This window comes from Schistocerca americana, chromosome 4 (assembly GCF_021461395.2).
Source record: "Schistocerca americana isolate TAMUIC-IGC-003095 chromosome 4, iqSchAmer2.1, whole genome shotgun sequence".
NCBI lineage: Eukaryota > Metazoa > Arthropoda > Insecta > Orthoptera > Acrididae > Schistocerca > Schistocerca americana.
This window is the reverse complement of record NC_060122.1, coordinates 101,263,262-101,283,932: the sequence shown is the minus strand read 5'-3', so window position 1 is coordinate 101,283,932 and position 20,671 is coordinate 101,263,262. Positions and strand designations below refer to the sequence as shown.

The window sequence follows — 20,671 nt, the reverse complement described above, 5'->3', positions numbered from 1 at the left end:
TCAGTTCCAAATTTCACAATGAGTTTTCAGAGAATAAATGGCACAAAGACTAATATTCCAAAAAATGTTAAGGAACTGTATATAGTATTGTTGCAAAAGACGTTGAGTAGCAGTCACTGTGATAAGGTGGTTATGATACTAGACTGTTGCATGGAGGGTCATGAGTTCAAAACTCACCTGAACTGTAAAAATTTTAATTTCTATATGCAGTTCAAGTACATTCTAGAAGTATCCACAAATGTCAAGAAACATTGTACTGGAATGTTCTGTAACTGTATATATACTGTATGTGTTCTGGCTGGAGGCAGTTCGCTTCGCGCTCTTGTGTGTGCAAGTGCTAAATAAACCTTTGTTAAGGGAAGTTAGTGTTCATCAATCATCTAATTACACCTACTTCTGTGTGACATTATCCTGGTGGAGACGTTGGGTATTGGGACTTGTGATAGCACACATTATTGACGATAAAGTGGCTCCCATCAGGCCACTACAGAGCTGCCGTTTATGTGGCAGGAAACCTGAGTTCGAGCCATATTCAACAGATCGCAATCTATCAGAGACAGAAGAAGAAGGGGACATTACGTTGACAGCAACTGTGTGCCTCCACATGAGACATCCTTCTGGGTTCTCTGGTGATGATGGCCAAGATCCAAACAAGTGGCTGAAGGTATAAGAACGTATAGCCGAATTTAACAAATGGGATGACACCGTGTGTTTGGCTAACGTATTTTTCTATTTGGAGGGCACTGCTAAGCAATGGTATGAGAACAATGAGGAGAAGTTCACAGGCTGGGAAGTATTCCAAGTGGAACTGGGTAAATATTTCGCCGACACACGACGACAGAAGTGCAAGGCAGAAGATAGATTAAAGTGCAGGGCACAGCATCCAGGAGAAACTACAGCATCCTACATTCAAGATGTCTTGGAGCCGTATAAAATTGTGGATCCTAGAATGTAGGAGGAAGATAATGTTGCACCTCTCATTAAGGGTGTTGCTGAGGACATGTACCAAGCCCTACTCCTGAACGAGGTTTTGACAGCAGATGAATTCACAAAATGGTGCCAGTATATCGAGACAATGTATCAAAAAAGAATTACATGCAACAAGTTTGAACGGCTTCCAAACATCGTATCAATGTCTGTGATGGAGGAAGAAACTGATTTCACAAGTGTTCTTCATCAGATAGTGAGAGAGGGCATTCAGAATGCAGTTGGATTGCACGGCGAGCAAAAAACTGAGACACACGTCAAGACGCCATAAGGGAGGAAATGGAACAGACATTGAACCAATCTCTCATCCTTGATTTCCCTTAAAATGGTGAAAAAGTCGAGACCCAGGTGAAGTTACATTCCTACATTGCTGCATGAGGAACCTGTTTGGGCACCAAGGAACACTGATGTCTGGAGGACCTAGGATAACCAACCAATATGTTTCCACTGTGGACGTCCGGGACATGTGGTGCACTATTGTTGATAAAGGCGGTGGATATTTGATGACACCCACATCATAAGACAGCAAACCAATCTTAGCCAATGCCAACTCTGGGACGACGAAGATGAACAAGAAGATTTGAGTGCAGGATGACGTAGGTCACCATCGCCAGAAGCTAGCCTCTGGACCGAAGAGAAAATTCCTCTGCCGTCGATCACTACAAGAATGATAGGAAACTATGTCAATATCCTCATGGTTGGCCAACCAGCTCAAGCTCTTCTGGACTCTGGAGAATCATATTCAGTTATTTCGGAGAAGTACCATCGCCAGTCACAGAAAAGCATATTCGTCAACAACAAAACATCTGAAGGTAGCTAATGGGAAATGTGTAAAACCTACAGGAAGATGTGTCATTTGGGTGGGTATAAGTGGACATATACAGCCCTTAGAATTTATCATCTTACAATAGTGTAGTCATGATTTCATTCTTGGATGGGACTTTTTGAAAGTTTCTCAGGTAATTATAGATTGTGGTCACTCATAGATTATGCTAGACGAAATGAGATACTGAGGACGGGAAGATGCGCATACAAGTGTGTGGAGACTACCTGTGCTGGATAAAGTGATCATTCCTGCAGTCAGCACTAGAAAGGTAACTGTCATGTTTCATGCCATGCATCAACCCATGGATCGTGTAGTGGAATATAAGAGAAGCATACCATTGAAGACTAATGTGGTCATCTCAGCCTCTGTTGTCTCATTTAAGAACAGATTTGGTGAATTGTGGATACACAACTGTCACCGAGAACTGCAGATCCTTCCAAGATGCATGTGCATAGCAAACACTGAGCCATTAATTGTAGAACAGCTGAGCATCATAGAAACCTCCCATTCGGAGTCTGTGGGTATAATGAGCGCTACCACTATGAGACAAGATATTCTAGCTCAACTATCACCACATCTCACTATGGAACAAAAGAAGAAGCTACTTGCCACTCTTCAAGAGTTCTCTGAATGCTTCAATCCACAGGTGAAGAGCAAATTAGACAAATCGATGGTGAAGCACCAGATTAACACTGGAGACTATCAACCAATAAGCCAGAGAGCATACCATGTGTCAGCAGTGGAATGTTGAATAATTCATGATGAGGTAGAGAAAAGGATGGAGAATGACATCATTCAGCCTTCATAGAGCTCATGGTCATCACCAGCGGTTCTCATCAGGAAGAAGGATAGCAGTTGGCGCTTTTGTGTTGATTACAGGAAGCTTAATAAGATAACTACAAAGGACATTTACATTCTTCCACAAATTGGCGATACACTAGGTGTCTGAAGGGGCTAGGTTTTTTCTCAACCATGGACATGTTACTGGCAAATTGAAGTAGATGAGGGTAATGGTGAGAAAACTGCATTCATCACCCATGAGGGTCAGTATGAGTTTAAAGTAATGCCGTTTGGTTTGTGTAATGCACCAGCACCTTTTGAATGGATGATGGATAATCTTCTAAGTCACCTGAAGTGGACAATGTGGCTTTGTTATTTGGATGACATTATAGTGTTCTCAGAGACATTTGATGAACACATAAAAAGACTGAGGGCCATTCTTAAGTGTCTCCAACAAGGTGGACTGAAACTTAATCCCAGAAAGTGCCTCTTTGGAGCAAAAGAAATCAAAATCAAACAAAGATGTGCGGCCAGACACAGAAAAGGTGAGATCTATAATGGAATTTCCTATTCCTAAAAGTATTATAGATGTGAGAAGCTTTCTTGGATTATGTTCTTATTACCATCACTTTATCAAAGACTTTTGTATCAAAGTCAGGCCACTCTAAGAGTTGTTAAAAGCTAATGCTAAATTTATCTGGGGTGGTGCTCAACAAGTTTCTTTTGATGTGATGCAAAAAGCTCTGATGACTAACCCTGTACTTGGTGTGTATGATGAGAGAGCACCTACAGAACTACACACAGATGCCAGTGGGTATGCTGTTATGGTGCAGATTTTGTATGGAAAAGAGAAGGTTATAGCCTATGATTCTAGGACACTTACAAAAGCTAAGAGAAACTACTCAACTACAGAAAAAGAATGTCTTGCTGTGATATGGGCCATGTGCAAATTTTGGCATTATCTCTATGTAAGGACATTCACAGTTGTTACAGACCATTAATCACTTTGTTGCTTGACAGGTCTTAAGTATCCAACAGGATGACTTGTCAAATGGGCACTATGCCTTCAAGAGTATGACATTACCATAGTGTACAAAAGTGGAAGAAAACACCAAGATACTGACTGTCTCTCAAGAAACCCTGTGCAAAACCATCAAGATTTTGATGAAGATAGTGACTGTCTTGCTGCACTCCAGGATCTCTCTGCTGAGCAGAAGAAGGATGCCAAGGTATGTCAAATTATGCTTGCCTTAAATTGGTCAGAGGATGTGAAAGAACAGTTTAAGGTAGTTAATGGATTACTTTGCAAGAAAAACTTTGATCCGTTTGTCTAGCAGTGATTCCTAAACACATGCGCTTAGATGTTCTACAGAAATTCCATAACACACCTGATGCTAGACATTTAGGATTTATTAACACATATGATAGGATCTGCAAGAGATTTTTCTGACCAGGTTTATTTAGGAGTTTCCGTCACTATGTGTCGCACTGTCAAGAGTGCCAGAGGAGAAAGGCAGTTCCTTAGAAACCACCTGGTCATTTCATACCAATTCCACCAGCCAAAATGCCTTTCCAGCATGTTGGGATTGACCTCCTCAGACAATTTCCAACGTCTGGTAGTGGCAATATATGGATTATTGTTTGCACTGCTTATTGGACATTCTACGCCATTACAAAAGCTGTGAAAACATCCAAAGCATTCTAGGTAGCCAAATTCATCATGGAAGACATTGTATTAAAACACAGAGCCCCAAGATCATTAATTATGGATCGAGGGAAAGTATTTCAATTGAATTTTGTGACAGAGATAAACTGTCGGTACAACATTACTCATCACATGATGACTGCCTACCATCTGCAAACTAACGGGCTTACTGAATGCCTTAATAAGACATTGGCTGACATGCTATCAATTTTCATCAGTGATGAGCAGAGCAACTGGGATGAGGCGATGTTTGCCTACAACACTGGCAAACAAGACACCACAGGATTTACGCCATTTTTCCTGGTGCATGGGCATGAGGCGACTACGATGATGGACACTGTGTTTCCCTTACATCCTGATGACATGGACAATGACTACATTGGCCAGGTGTTAACCAGATCTGAGGAAGCTCGGCAGTTAGCTCAACTCCACACTCTGCAGGCTCAAGGAAACAATCGACAAAGGTATGATGCGAGCCACCACCCTATTTTCTAACAGCCCTGTGACCTCGTATGCATCTTCACTCCTGTTCGGAAGGTTGGTCTCTCTGAAGCTCCTCAGACACTACTTTGGACCTTATAAGTTTGTAAGACAGTTGTCTGATGTTATTTATGCAGTTGAAGATTTCGACCCTGACACAAGACAACGAAATATCGGAGATACAGTCCACGTCCTTCGAATGAAGCCTTATAAGGATCCTGCAACCCAGGGTAAAATCGAAGCTCCAGTGACAGGCAACAAATGGAAAGGTGATGAAGAGCATAGCAGCAAAGTAAGTTCTAAGAAGATCACCACCAGGGTGAACATCAGCCATCGGGAGTCAGAGTATGCAGGACTGATGACTCGTTTCCGGACTAGGAGGATGTAACACTGAGATGCTGTTCTCTTAAGGAGGGAGCAATATCACAGAAGAAGCTGAGTAGCATAGTTACTGTATTGTTCACAAATCTTTAACATCATGCAGTGCGTCAGCAACCGTATATGTATAGAAAATAAACAATTTTTTTCAGCCTTCAGTTGCAAGGCAATTTTTTACTCGTTTACCTAGGTTTGGATTCCATTAATGGAACCTTCTTCAGAACCTGTGAATTAAACCACATACGGACATATATTACTCACTGAAATGCATCATCAGTCTAATGATTGAATAATAAAGAATCGTGATACTTACAGAAATTAAATTATTTTAAGAGCCAAACACTGGCCATGTCACAGATTAAAAATTAAAACAATAAAGACGCATAATCATAAGATTATGTCTGTCAAGATTAAAACCATTAAGGTAAACGTAGACGGAGCTATGCCGGCCAGAAATAAGGACCACATGTGAGCGGCGCAGAAACCTAGGCGTCGCGAGCAATTTCGCGGCGAGGCTCGGCCGCAGCCAAGCGCATGCGAGAGCGCAAGTGCAAGCGCAGGCGCGAGAGACAAATTGTCTCAAAATTATTTAGAGCACATATACGTACAAACAAAATGTGACTGAAAGCCATCCTACAAATGGACAAACCTATCTATTGGTATGGCAACATTAAACAATTTACCTGAGAACAAACTACAAAGCCAAGGTACAAAAATTTTTTTTTACATTTAAATATTATAGTACGAGGGTGAAGCCCCGCTACAGTAACTAAAAAATTAGTGTCAAAACCATGCGTGCTAAGCATAAAATGTCTTTAACATAAAAACGGCTTAGCAACTATGTGTCATTAACAAGCATATTACGAAATACAAAGACACACATGTACAATCGCACTATAATAAAGGGACAAGGCAGATAGGGAAACAGCATCGGCCATTCGAGGCGGACTGTGGGTCAACTCCACTGGAGTAAATGTTGAAATCCTTCGAAATAACTTCTATTTTTTAGTTGCAACTGATCATTAAGTAAGTTGTCTCTATCAATAATAAGATGTTTAAAAATTTGCAATTCTTCGAGGGTGTCTAGCCTACATCCCTTGGCTTCATTATGCAAAAGCACTGCGTCTTTTAGAGGCTAGGGAGCATGCGCCTTTTAGACCAGATGTTCAGCAAATGTAGATCCTCGTGTTCCATCACCGCTTTTTGTCGGCAGATGCTCTTTAAACCTAACTGACAGGCCCTTCCTGTCTGGCCAATGTAATAGGAAGGACATTCAGCACATGTGATCTTATACACACCTGACAGCGATGATTTATCTGTACCTTTATCCAGAGAATGAACTAAATTCTTTTTGAGGTTGCTGGTGGTAGAGTATGAAACTTTACACCCTAGGTTTTTTAATAAACGACCTACCTTATAGGATATGTTACCTATAAAGGGAACTGATATGTATTTCGTTGCCTGGTGTTGATTGTGGGTACCTGAACTGGAAAGGGTGGTAGTCTTCTTTCATGTTTTTTTGTTGAACAACTGTCTCACTATACTGGGATTATATCCATTATTCTGAGCGATGTTTTTGGGGACTTTTAATTCGTTCTGTAAGTTGACTGGCGAAAGCGGAATGGAAAGGGCTCGATGGATACTCGAGTGAAAATATTCTATGTGAGATATGTAGATGACTTGCTGTTTGTGTTTGAAGGTTCCCATGAAGAGCTAGAACTGTTATTTACCACTTTCAATAACCTCCATGAAAAAATCAGTTTCACGCAAGAAAATCAGACAGGTGATAGGACCTTAGACTATCTCGACCTGACTCTATCCATTATTGGCAACAAAATAGATTTCAAAATTTTTCAGAAAGCAACCTATTCCGACATCATCATCCCAGCTGATTCCACCCACCCTCAGGCCCTTAAAATGGCCTTTTTTCACTCGAGTATCCATCGAGCCCTTTCCATTCCGCTTTCGCCAGTCAACTTACAGAACGAATTAAAAGTCCTCGAAAACATCGCTCAGAATAATGCATATAATCCCAGTATAGTGAGACAGTTGTTCAACAAAAAAACATGAAAGAAGACTACCACCCTTTCCAGTTCAGGTATCCACAATCAACACCAGGCAACGAAATACATATCAGTTCCCTTTATTGGTAACATATCCTATAAGGTAGGTGATTTATTAAAAAACTTAGGGTGTAAAGTTTCATACTCTACCACCAACAACCTCAAAAAGAATTTAGTTCATTCTCTGGATAAAGGTACAGATAAATCATCGCTGTCAGGTGTGTATAAGATCACGTGTGCTGAATGTCCTTCCTATTACATTGGCCAGACAGGAAGGGACCTGTCGGTTAGGTTTAAAGAGCATCTGCCGACAAAAAGCGGTGATGGAACACGAGGATCTACATTTGTTGAACATCTGGTCTAAAAGGCGCATGCTCCCTAGCCTCTAAAAGACGCAGTGCTTTTGCATAATGTAGCCAAGGGATGTAGGCTAGACACCCTCGAAGAATTGCAAATTTTTAAACATCTTATTATTGATAGAGACAACTTACTTAATGATCAGTTGCAACTAAAAAATAGAAGTTATTTCGAAGGATTTCAACATTTACTCCAGTGGAGTTGACCCACAGTCCGCCTCGAATGGCCGATGCTGTTTCCCTATCTGCCTTGTCCCTTTATTATAGTGCGATTGTACATGTGTGTCTTTGTATTTCGTAATATGCTTGTTAATGACACATAGTTGCTAAGCCGTTTTTATGTTAAAGACATTTTATGCTTAGCACGCATGGTTTTGACACTAATTTTTTAGTTACTGTAGCGGGGCTTCACCCTCGTACTATAATACACTCCTGGAAATGGAAAAAAGAACACATTGACACCGGTGTGTCAGACCCACCATACTTGCTCCGGACACTGCGAGAGGGCTGTACAAGCAATGATCACACGCACGGCACAGCGGACACACCAGGAACCGCGGTGTTGGCCGTCGAATGGCGCTAGCTGCGCAGCGTTTGTGCACCGCCACCGTCAGTGTCAGCCAGTTTGCCGTGGCATACGGAGCTCCATCGCAGTCTTTAACACTGGTAGCATGCCGCGACAGCGTAGACGTGAACCGTATGTGCAGTTGACGGACTTTGAGCGAGGGCGTATAGTGGGCATGCGGGAGCCCGGGTGGACGTACCGCCGAATTGCTCAACACGTGGGGCGTGAGGTCTCCACAGTACATCGATATTGTCGCCAGTGGTCGGCGGAAGGTGCACGTGCCCGTCGACCTGGGACCGGACCGCAGCGACGCACGGATGCACGCCAAGACCGTAGGATCCTACGCAGTGCCGTAGGGGACCGCACCGCCACTTCCCAGCAAATTAGGGACACTGTTGCTCCTGGGGTATCGGCGAGGTCCATTCGCAACCGTCTCCATGAAGCACACCGTTAGGCCGTCTTCCGCTCACGCCCCAACATCGTGCAGCCCGCCTCCAGTGGTGTCACGACAGGCGTGAATGGAGGGACGAATGGAGACGTGTCGTCTTCAGCGATGAGAGTCGCTTCTGCCTTGGTGCCAATGATGGTCGTATGCGTGTTTGGCGCCGTGCAGATGAGCGCCACAATCAGGACTGCATACGACCGAGGCACACAGGGCCAACACCCGGCATCATGGTGTGGGGAGCGATCTCCTACACTGGCCGTACACCACTGGTGATCGTCGAGGGGACACTGAATAGTGCATGGTACATCCAAACCGTCATCGAACCCATCGTTCTACCATTCCTAGACCGGCAAGGGAACTTGCTGTTCCAACAGGACAATGCATGTCCGCATGTATCCCGTGCCACCCAACGTGCTCTAGAAGGTGTAAGTCAACTACCCTGGCCAGCAAGATCTCCAGATCTGTCCCCCATTGAGCATGTTTGGGACTGGATGAAGCGTTGTCTCACGCGGTCTGCACGTCCAGCACGAACGCTGGTCCAACTGAGGCGCCAGGTGGAAATGGCATGGCAAGCCGTTCCACAGGACTACATCCAGCATCTCTACGATCGTCTCCATGGGAGAATAGCAGCCTGCATTGCTGCGAAAGGTGGATATACACTGTACTAGTGCCGACATTGTGCATGCTCTGTTGCCTGTGTCTATGTGCCTGTGGTTCTGTCAGTGTGATCATGTGATGTATCTGACCCCAGGAATGTGTCAATAAAGTTTCCCCTTCCTGGGACAATGAATTCACGGTGTTCTTATTTCAATTTCCAGGAGTGTATTTAAATGTAAAAAAAAATTTTTGTACCTTGGCTTTGTAGTTTGTTCTCAGGTAAATTGTTTAATGTTGCCATACCAATAGATAGGTTTGTCCATTTGTAGGATGGCTTTCAGTCACATTTTGTTTGTACGTGTATGTGCTCTAAATAATTTTGAGACAATTTGTCTCTCGTGCCTGCGCCTACGCTTGCGCTCGCGCATGCGCTTGGCCGTGGCCGAGTCTCGCCGCAAAACTGCTCGCGACGCCTAGTTTTCCGCGCCGCTCACATGTGGTCCTTATTTCTGGCCGGCGTAGCTCCGTCTACGTTCGCCTTAATGGTTTTAATCTTGACAGACATAATCTTATGATTATGCGTCTTTATTGTTTTAATTTTTAATCTGTGACATGGCCAGTGTTTGGCTCTTAAAATAATTTAATTTTTGTAAGTATAATGATTCTTTATTATTCAATCATTAGACTGATGATGCATTTCAGTGAGTAATATATGTCCGTATGTGGTTTAATTCATAGGTTCTGAAGAAGGTTCCATTAATGGAATCGAAACCTAGGTAAACGAGTAAATAAAATTTCCTTGCAACTGAAGGCTAAGAAAAATTGTTTATTTTCACTGTATTGTGGTAGTTATGATACTAGACTCTTGCATGGAGTGTTGTGAGTTCAAAACTCCCCTGAACTGTAAAATTTTAATTTCTATATGCGGTTCAAGTACATTCTGGAAGTATCCACAAATGTCAAGAATCATTGTACTGGAATGTTCTGTAACTGTAAATACATTGTAAGTTTTCTGGCTGGAGGCAGTTCATTTCACGCTCTTGTATGTGCAAGTGCTGAATAAACCTTTGTTAATTGAAGTTAGTGTTCGTCATTGATCTAATAACACCTTCTTCTAAGTGACAGTATAAGCTATGTTCAACATGGGTTGATTGAGTGATGGACTATCCATATGGATTGGCTTGCAGCCTGAATGCCTGCAGAAACAATTCCAGCCAACTAAAAGTGTCCATTCACACACTGACAGCACCTGCTATGAACAAAAAATCCAACACAGGTCATCGGCCTACAGGAAGTTGAGTAAGGGGAGACAGTAAGGGAAAGACCCTCCACTAAGTAAAATAAACGACAGAAAGACTGACTTCTCAAGCATAATAACTGAAAGAAACAGCATTCCACTGGTTTATACACTAACACAGCCATAGGTTACAGACTTCCATCCACATCAGTAATGCTTAGTGAAATACCAGTGATGTTGGGTGCACACTTTGATTTCATATTGTGTAAATTATGATGTCAAAACTGTGACTTTTTTTGTTATTAGATATGATATTGCAGTGTCTATGTTGTTCAGAAGTATGATGCAATGTTCCTTTGGATAGGATCCATGTCTTCCCTGTATGGGAATGCGCACAATGAATGTACAAATATTATTCAAACATATGGATGTTTGGGTCTGTCTATGAGTCATGCTTCGATAGCCTAACGGCAAGGGATCACTTGTGATAAGTGGGAAATCTGGGTTCGAGCCCCAGTCTGGCATAATTCTCATTGTTTTCATTCCATTATACAACTGATACATACTGCAAATACACATGGTGATGATAATTAAAGTTAAACTTTCGAAATGCTGTAGAAATAACACTACTGGTCAGAATGACAGCAAACTGCAACAGAATGTTATTGGAGAATGGGGAAAATGTATGGCAGAAGATAAAAAAAATAGTGTGAAAACTGATCAATAGATTGTGCTGTATGTGTCAGAATACATAAATGAAAACACCTATCATGCGCATGACCCATTGAAGTTGGTACAAACATGCCGGGTACACAGCTTTTCATCCTTTCACATCTGTGATGTTGAGCCATGCTGTGGCTCACATTGGTGCTGTTTGTAGGTTTCTGTCCTCTGTTGGAGGCCAGACCATATTGTTTAGTTGACATGGTTGTAGTTGTTTCTATTCTTCTCATGTTGACTGGCGCCACTTGGTTTCGCAAGTGTTGCCTGTCTGCTAGTGGCAGCAGTGGCGGTTATCAATATGTAGTAACTGTGGCGCTATCTTTGGAGCAACGCTGTGGTTCTTCCGGATCATGTCAGTGGGCAGTTTGGTTGGGGACTCAGGAGGAGCCAGGTCCATGCAAGTGCGAGAACACGCCGAGACCACTGGTAGCACACATGGACTGCCAGATCGAAGGCCTGTGGTCACGAGGGTCATCGGAAACTGGATCCTGCAAGTTTTAAGTTGAGTGATTTGGATTCAAGTAGGGAAACCTGCACCATTGTGAGATCTTGTAATTCTCCAGTGACTTGAGTTTGTGTTGCTGCTCATAGTGTTGCCAAGGCGAAGAGCAGCGAGTGGAGCGCTTGGGGAAGGCAGATCAGATTAGCTTTCCTGGACTCCTAATTACTATTTACTGTGTTCAGTTTGTTACTATTTGTTAACTTCAACCAGTGGTATTTTTCCTGCCTCATAGCCACTAATGCCCCAGTTACCTTCCCTGGGAGTTAGTGTATGTAACGGCAGTGTACATTTCCTCGCCTTGCCGCTGCTGTCCAGTGAGGCATGTGGTTTTGACAGCTTTCTTGACTGTGGGTTGGTTTGTGATTCTTCTACTCTGGTGGTAGTGATTCCTTTCTCGTTCTGGGCACTCTAGGCACAGTATTGTGCGGGTGGAGTCCAAACCGCATTTAGGCTGCAAGCCAATCCATGTGGCTAGTCCCTCACTAAAGCAACTGGCATATTTTTACATCCTTGCATTTGGTTTATTGAACATCAGGTAGTGTCAGCAAGATTATCATTAGTTATTCGTTAGACTGCCACTAGTCTGAGTTACCATCTTGTGAAGTGAATGCCACTCTTGGCTGCCTATCTCATTGCTCATGAAACTCTTTTTTTACCAGACCCACTCAGAGGTCGATTCCTGATGCACTGTCTGTGACTGGCCTTTGTGTTTTATTATTGTATTTGCTGTTTTATTGTTTGTTTCTGAATTTTTTATATAATTTCCATTCTTGGTGTTGCAGCAGGTTTAAATGGTTGTGCTACCAAGTTTACCATCATTTTGTCTCACCTGTGTGGTGATCAGTTGCCTGTCCTTGTAAATTAACCTTGCTATTGCATTGCTGTTTTACAGTATGTTCTTAAATTTTTTTTATAATTGCTGTTCTTGGTGTTAAAGGCCCTCAGCCATGACTGTGGTTACTTGCCTTAAAATTCTAATTGGGATCACATTGGCTTGTTTCTAAAACATTATTTGCTGTGCCTGCATTTAATGCTCATTTGGTAAATTGTAATGCACTGAAAGCACTATTAATTACACAGTTGTTTACTCCTTCATTAGTAATGTGTGATATCTTTTTTTTATTGCTGTGTCTGGATTTACCATTTTAAAATAAATGTGTGTAATTGCAAAAGGGAACCAGCAGTAACTGATTACTGCCCCGTCCACAATCGTAACTGAATCCTGCCTTCCCTTGACCACCAGGTCTCAGATGTTCACCATGACTGTCTCAATGCAGGATAGTGCTCTGCTTGTAAAGCTGTATTACAAGAATGATGACTGTGCACACATCACTCTGCAGAAGTTCCAGACACTGAAGCATTTGAAAACACGCATTGGTCCGATGACTACAATGGGTCTGGAGAAAATGGTTTGTAAATTCAAAAAGATGGGTTCTTTTGGTGTGCAACCTGGTAAAGTGAGGAAACGAATGGATTTGATGTCTGTGGAAACAGTGGCCACAGTACTGCAGGAGGAGATGAGCGGTGGTGTGCAAACGTGTAGTGCATGGATAATTGCCCGATCGTTGGACATACCCTTGGGCATGGTGAGTAAAATCCTATGAAACATCCTTCTTTGCTATCCATTCAAAATTACCCATGTGCATGAGTTGCTCCCTGTTGACCTGTCAGCAAGAGAAAGAAACCTTTGCTTTAGAATTTCTTGCTCGCATGGAAGTGGACAATGATTGGCCCTGGAAGATTTTGTGGACAGACGAAGACCACTTCCATGTGACAGATATGTCAATACACAGAATTGTCAAATATGGGCAACAGAAAATTCACATGCAAATCAACCATTACCACCTCATCCTGAAAAGGTCACTGTGTGGTGTGGGTTTACGGCATCATTTATCATAGGGCCATACTTTTTCGAAGAGACAGTTGCTTCTGGTCCAGTTACCCGTTCCGTCACTGGTAACCGCTATCTGTGGCTTTTGTGCAACCACATCATTCCAACTCTCCAATAGCATGGATGCGTGGATATGATCATGTTTGTGCAAGATGGCGCACCTCTGCACATTGCAAATCCAGTTAAGCAGCTGCTGAAGTGCCATTTTGATAATGCTAGAATTATCAGCTGCCATTTTCCTACAGCCTGGCCATCGTGATGACATGATCTTAATCATTGTGAGTTCTGGCTGTGGGGCTGTCTGAAAGATGTTGGGTTCAGTGTTCCAATTGCAAACTTAGCTGTATGCACTGCACAGCACATTCTAACCTGACCCCGGAAACACTTGATCAGTTGTGGAACATTCTGTTTCTCGATTTCAACTTGTTGCGGAAAATGGTGGACAGCATGTTGAATGTTTTGTGCCAGTCACATGGAAATTAATAATCCAATTTGATTTTGACTTGTGCTTTTTATGCAGTTTTTTGCCTCAGGACAATTAAACCGATGTGATTGATGCTTTTTATGCAGTTTTTGGCTCCAGGACAATTAAAAACTGATGTGAGTGATGCTTTTTATGCATTTTTTGGCCTCAGGGCAGTTAAAAACCGATTTTTCTCATCCAATGTGATATGACCTTGCTGTGGTGCATGGGCTACATAACTAACAGTATCACACCTGTACACCCATGCACACTGAGTAGTACTGTTTGACTCTCAGACATACGCCCTAGGCATTGTTGTATGATTCATTTGTCATTTGTATCCAACCACTATTAAATTATGATGCTTGCAGCACCATCTATTGCTCTATTTTGTAACTATTTATTTTTCCTCTGCCATGTATTTCCCCCTTCTCTGATAATATTCTGTTGCAATTTGACGTCATTCTGACCAGTGGTGTTATTTCTACAGCAGTTTGAAAGTTTAACTTTAATTGTAATCACCCTGTATTTTAAGTTGTTATTAGAATTTTAAATTAACTACCTTATTTCTCAACGTTTTGGGTGTATGCTTTTCTGCAAACAAACACAAAACTACAGAGAGGTTTCAATATTTATTCAAAGTGAGATAAATCTGCAACATACTGTTCTTAGCATTGATGACTACAGCATAGAGAGTGTACTGGATGTGGCTCCTGTTTTATTGCCCAAACTAAAAATTATAATTGTATTTGTATACCAACACCAGACAGTGATATTAAAGCATTTGTCTGTAAAAAGTAAAATTAAATAGATTAGAGAAACATTTGATGTGTCTCTGAATGATGCTCAAATCACATGCAGCAAATAAATGCTGACTGGAAATTTAAAGTGTAATGTTTAACTTAGAATCTTAGAATTTTATAGAGTAGTATGGGATATTCGTTTTATGTATTATGCAGACTGTGTAGTCTGCTGTTGTATGGCACTGACATATGTATATCATTTATATCTGATGGCAGTAAAAAGTTTCAACAATTTTTCAGTCTCAAAAATATTTTGATAGAGAATTCTTCAAATATTAGGAAACAGAATCTATGTGGCTTCTCAACTGGCACCTCATTTTCTGTTCACATAAGTTTTTAGTTGATTTAACAATGTTGACAGGCAAGTCTTTGGAGGTTATGCTTCATAGCTTACTGTAGCAGCAGCTGGAAGGGCAGAGGCATGTAGAATTTAAACAGTAGGAGTACACAGCCGTGTTGGACAGTGTGTTGATCAGCCCCTTTGCAAGAGCTCAGTGATGGCTGGCTCATCCACCTTCTTTCCCCTCTTATGTTGAGGCTGCTGAGGACTGGGAGTCATATGAGAAATATCTACAACAATACTTCACAGCCTTCAATGTAAAGGACATTGATTCCATCAAAGCTCTCTTTCTGTCATGGATATCACCCCCAAATGTACCAGTTTTTAGGAAAGTTAGCTCTCTTCAGGATCCTCTGTTGCTTTCATTTGCTGAAACATATCACTTGGTGTCATTTTATCACCAGCATACTCATATTATTTCTACAAGAGTGGAGTTTTAGCAGTGCAGGAAGCAATTATATCAGGTTTGGACTGCAGAGTTTCAAGATCTTAATCAAAAGTGCTGTGTCATTACTTCTCATTCTAAGGCATCTTACATTAATGCAATGGTTACAGATGCTATTATTTGATTGGCTCCCAATACAGAAGTCCACCAACTGGTATTATAATTTGAAGACCCCACTCTGGAAGAAGTCCTCTCTGTTGCACAATTGTTTGAAGTTTCTTGTGTGGTGGGCTATCACCTGCATTCCTGAGCAAATATGGTCACTGTCAGCTTAGGTTGTCACTGGCAGTCCAGCACAGCTTTGGAAGCACACATCACAGCAGTGTAGCACACCAGGCTGTTGTGCTCCGTACAAACACATCCACGGTGGACTGGCGTATTTGAAGTGCCTGTCTTCCTACCCTGCATGTTTTTTCAATGTGATAGCTGGCCTGCCCTAAGCATTAGTCTTCTTAAAACCACTGCATGAAGAAATGACAGACACATCGAAGTGCTATGCCATGGCCAGTCAGCTCAGGTTATGGCCTCAACCTCTCGTTCTATGGACACTAACTTTGTCAGTCCTGTGTGCAACAATATTGCAACTGTTTCTAACAAGCTGTTCACCAGTGTGACTATTAATGGGAAACATCCCTACAGTTAGAAGTGGATATAGGTACAATGGCATAGATTATTAATTCTCACATGTATCTGTGCCTCAGCTCCCCTCTGTTGTCTCCTACCTTGCACCATCTTGTCAGTTGTAGCAGACAATAAATCCCTATTCTTGGACAGTTTACAGCAGAAATGGCATACAAGGTGGTGGTCTGCCCACTTACTTTCCTTGTGCTGGATAATTCTTTGTGGCAAATTTATTTGACTTGGATGCTTTTATGTCATTTGGGTTGATGGTTGCAGATTCATTTAATGTAGTTTCTGATCTTGTTCCATATCAGGAATTGAATGCACTTTGAAAGGAATTTTCTGACATTTTTCATCTGGGTCAGGCAATAGTGCAGATTTTACAGTGCACATTACTCTTAAGCCCTCAGTGCAATCTCATTTCTTCAGAGCCAGACAGATGCCACTTGCACTATGTGGCAAAGTAAAGGATGTCACTGAGTTAACATCATCCACCCAGTGGCTACACCAATAGTGATTATCAAGAAACTGACTGGTAGGCACCATCTATGGTCACTACATACCCCATTGCACATCCAGAAGAAGTGATGACAACACTGTTGGGGGGAGAGAGGACAGTATTTTTCAAAGCTGGATCTGTCAGAGGTGTATTTACAACTAGTTGGAGTCAACATGCCCCAAGGTACAACTGACTGGTTTTGAGGGTCATGAGTGCTCTGGCCCTTTTTCAGTGCTTTTTTGAGCTACTTGCACAATGTGTTCTTTGTTGTATGAACTACCTTGACAACATTGTTGTCACAGGTTTTACCACTGAGGAACATCTATGAAACCTTAGGCTTCTGTTTCAGACCATGCAAGATGCAGGTCTCAAGTGCAGTCTGGATAAATTACAAGTCTTCTAGCCCTCTATTGAATACCTGGGACACACAATTCCCCATTAGGAGAACCATCCAGTAAACAGTCATGTTGTGTCTTTTGAGGCCCTCCCTCGACATTCCAAGGTAACAGAGGTACAGGCATTTGTAGTAAAGTTACTTATTACCACAAATTTATCCCACAGGGAGCTACTGTGGCATATCCTCTAAATCAGTTACTGAAAATTGATGTGTCATTTCTTTGGGTACCAACATGTGACTGAGCATTCACAAATATTGAGGCCAGTCCTTTTTGGTTCTGTGCCTGGCCACCATTCAGCTGGGCAGACAGCTTGCTGTGGCTACGGATGCATCCAGATATGGCCTGGGGGCCCCATAATGGCCCATCACAATTTCAGCAGTTCAGAACAGCCAGTTTCACTGAATGCAAAGATGCTCAATGTTGTGCAGAAGAGTTCTTTTCAAATCAAGAAGGGGACACTTGCAATTATTCATGCAATCAGGAAGTTACAAGTGTTCCTATATGGTACCAAGTTTCACCTGGTCACAGATCAGAAGCCTTTTGTGTCCCTCTTTAGCCCCATGGTGAATTTGCTGGACAAGATGGTACATAGACTTCAGCAGTGAGCACTATTTCTCAGTTGTTATTACTATGAGATCCACTTCCTCTTGATGGCTCAGGATTCCAATGCAGATGCTCTCTCGCATCTCCCTATGGTTGTTGACCCCAGTTCCAACAAGGAAAAAATCGCTTGTTTCTACCTCAATGAAGAAGCTGATTTCTCTATTAGAAGGTCCTAAGACACATGTGCTGTCAGCTCAGACCCTGTTCTCCACTAGGTGCGGCAGCATATTCAGAGTGGTAGCTGGAATGCCCTATGGCTCAGATGTTGAGTCCATCTGTAATTATCTTGTGCTGCTCCATATCCTTGCTTTCACTGATGGTGTAATTTTACAACAACAGAAGAGGCAGTGGCATGAGTGGTCATCCCGGTGTCTGTCAGGTGGGACATACTTTGTCTCTTGCGCCATGGTCAGTGGGAGAGGGAAGAAAGATGCTGGTTTGCCAACGCGTTTCCTGACTAGGACTCAATTGCTAGATTGAACATCTAACTGCTGCTTGTCCCAAGTGTGCAGTACACCATGCTGCACCCCAGCACTATTGCTTGCCGGAACCTTCACAACCATGGGAGCACATCTACCTAGATTTCAAAGGTCCCTTTTTGGACACATGTTGGTTGATGGTCATAGATGCCTGCTCCCAGTTTCCATACATCATAATTGTCATTCCACAATAGCAGAATCAATGGTGCAGGTCCTCACCTGGATCTTCTCCACAGAAGGCCTCTCCCACACCCTTGTCATGGATGATGGCCCACAGTTCAGTTCAGACTTTTCGAGATTTTTGTGCACAAATTAGTATCCACCATGTCAGAGCACCCCCATTTTACCATCAGTTCAACAGGGAGGGAGTTGCCTCCTATTGACTTTCAAAATGCAAATGAAGAAGTACATCAGAGATGCCCCTACCGAAGAGGCACCACACTGTTTCTTAGGTCTTACAAATCCATGCCAACCATTGGGAAGAGCCTATATGAGCTACTGCACAGGTGCAAGCTGTGCATGGTGCTGAATTTCTTGTTGTCCACCCCACACCTGCCTAGGTGCCTCTGTCACCACATTACGCACTGTAGACCCCCATCTAGGCTTGCACCTTTGGTCACCACGATTGTTGGATTCGAGTAGTCGTCTTTGCCCAGTGGGGTCAGTGAGTCTTCACACTGCAGAAGGAGGTTGGACTGACAGCCTGCCATTGCAAGCAACTATGCGTGCTGGTTGAGGACTTACCTCCACTGCACCCACACACACCTCCCAAGCCTTCCACTCTCCTGACGTCTGAGATTCCATCTTCTCTGTCTCAGTGCCCTCCATGTCTGGCCTTGCACCATTGTGCAGCCACCCATGATGGACTCACTGCTGCCAGTGGCCTGCTCTCTGTATGCAGCCAACAGGGAACCCTGCCCACACCGAGAGTTCCCATAGACTGTGCTCAGGAGAAAACAGGTGTCACTTTGCTGGGTAGCATGCGGCATCCCAAGCTGAGGAGGAGATATGCTAGGGTTACACAATTTCACAATTGCCCTCCAATGGGAGAGGATTGTGATAACCCTATGTTACCACTCATATCATATAACTACATTGGCTGCCACTACTGTAATGGGATGCGAGGTACCGGCATGAATTGCTCCAATTCAACTTGCCCACATCAGCACCCAGTGGCAAAGGTCCAGCCTGAAGGTGGGAACATGATCAAACATTGAAGAAAGCACTGTATCAGATTTGGTGTGGGCAGCCAACAGACAGTGCCACGTGGAGGGACTGACATGCAGTCTACCTGGTATAATCCCAGAGCAGAGTGGACATGGCTTCATTTTGTTTTGAGTTTTCACATTTTAACTTGGTTCTGCTCTCAGGTCTCTATTGTAGTGGATTCAGCCTGGCATTATACTCAAACTGTGTGTTGAACTTCTGAATGTTTCCTCATTAAAGTGATATACACTGTAGGCACATACTTATTTGTGTGTGTAGTTTCTACAACAATTTATCATCATCATCGTCATCATTATTATTATTATTAAACATTTTATGCCTTTTATTGTTATTACTATTAAAATCATAGGCACCTGCGACATGTTATATTTGGTTGTGTGAAGGTTGATACAGTAACAAATTAAGAGCTCTCCCTTGACAGCAAATACTGGATCAGTGCCTGCCCAGGTGGCAGACTTCTGCAAGCCAGGCACGTTTTTCAGTAGATGTTCTTAATAATTGTATTTTCTTTCATTTTTTGACCCCCCACAGAAGTCTGCTTACCGAAGTTTCATAATGCAACATTGGAATAAAGTGGGGAGTGGGAGGAGGGGGGGCGGGTGGGTGCAGTTACAATCTGGTATCACAGTGTATAAGCATTTTGAGTGAATACCATATTTTTTTTATTACGATTTGTTTCATGTGTGCAATCCCTATAACTACTACTGCTCACTTACCACTTACCGGTACACACAGTGTGCAGCAGTAAGAACCCATTCCTCATTCAGAACTGTACCTCCACAGTTATGGCTTCCATTAACTCTTAGAGAAATCTGCAACAAGTGTCAATTACTAAATATTACCAAACAATTAATATCCACTTTCCATACATCTAGCACAAGTGTATTTTCTTCTTAGTGCATAAAAATGATAATACTCCTTGGCTGGACAATTTGAATCAAAATCTATTGTTTTTGTTGCCTACTGCAAAATTGTGATTTTTTTCCACATTCACATTCATACTTTTTTTATTGTGTAATAAGGTATGAAAATGGTTTTTCTTTCTTGTTTTAGGAGTGATGCTCAAGTTTCTGTGTTAGGACACTACAATGATACACTGTCAGCTAAATCAGAATAGTTCATGCTTCTTCAATATTTGTTAGTTAAGGGAATGAATCATAAATACATATAGTTAACACTGAAGAGTGTTGATTGGAATAACACACAAAATAAATGAAAGGCAACCACTCACCAACAGCAGACTGATATTTGGCACATA

General features: G+C 42.4%; 1 protein-coding gene across 1 annotated transcript in view; it reads right to left on the bottom strand.

The window, feature by feature from the left end:
- The window catches only part of LOC124612846 (chymotrypsin-1-like), a 186,831-nt gene that overhangs the window by 113,229 nt on the left and 52,931 nt on the right, over nucleotides 1-20,671 (bottom strand). The window contains exon 3 of the mRNA XM_047141274.1: nucleotides 20,137-20,225. Within this exon, the coding sequence (XP_046997230.1) occupies nucleotides 20,137-20,225 (89 nt within the window). The remainder of the gene's footprint in view (nucleotides 1-20,136; nucleotides 20,226-20,671) is intronic.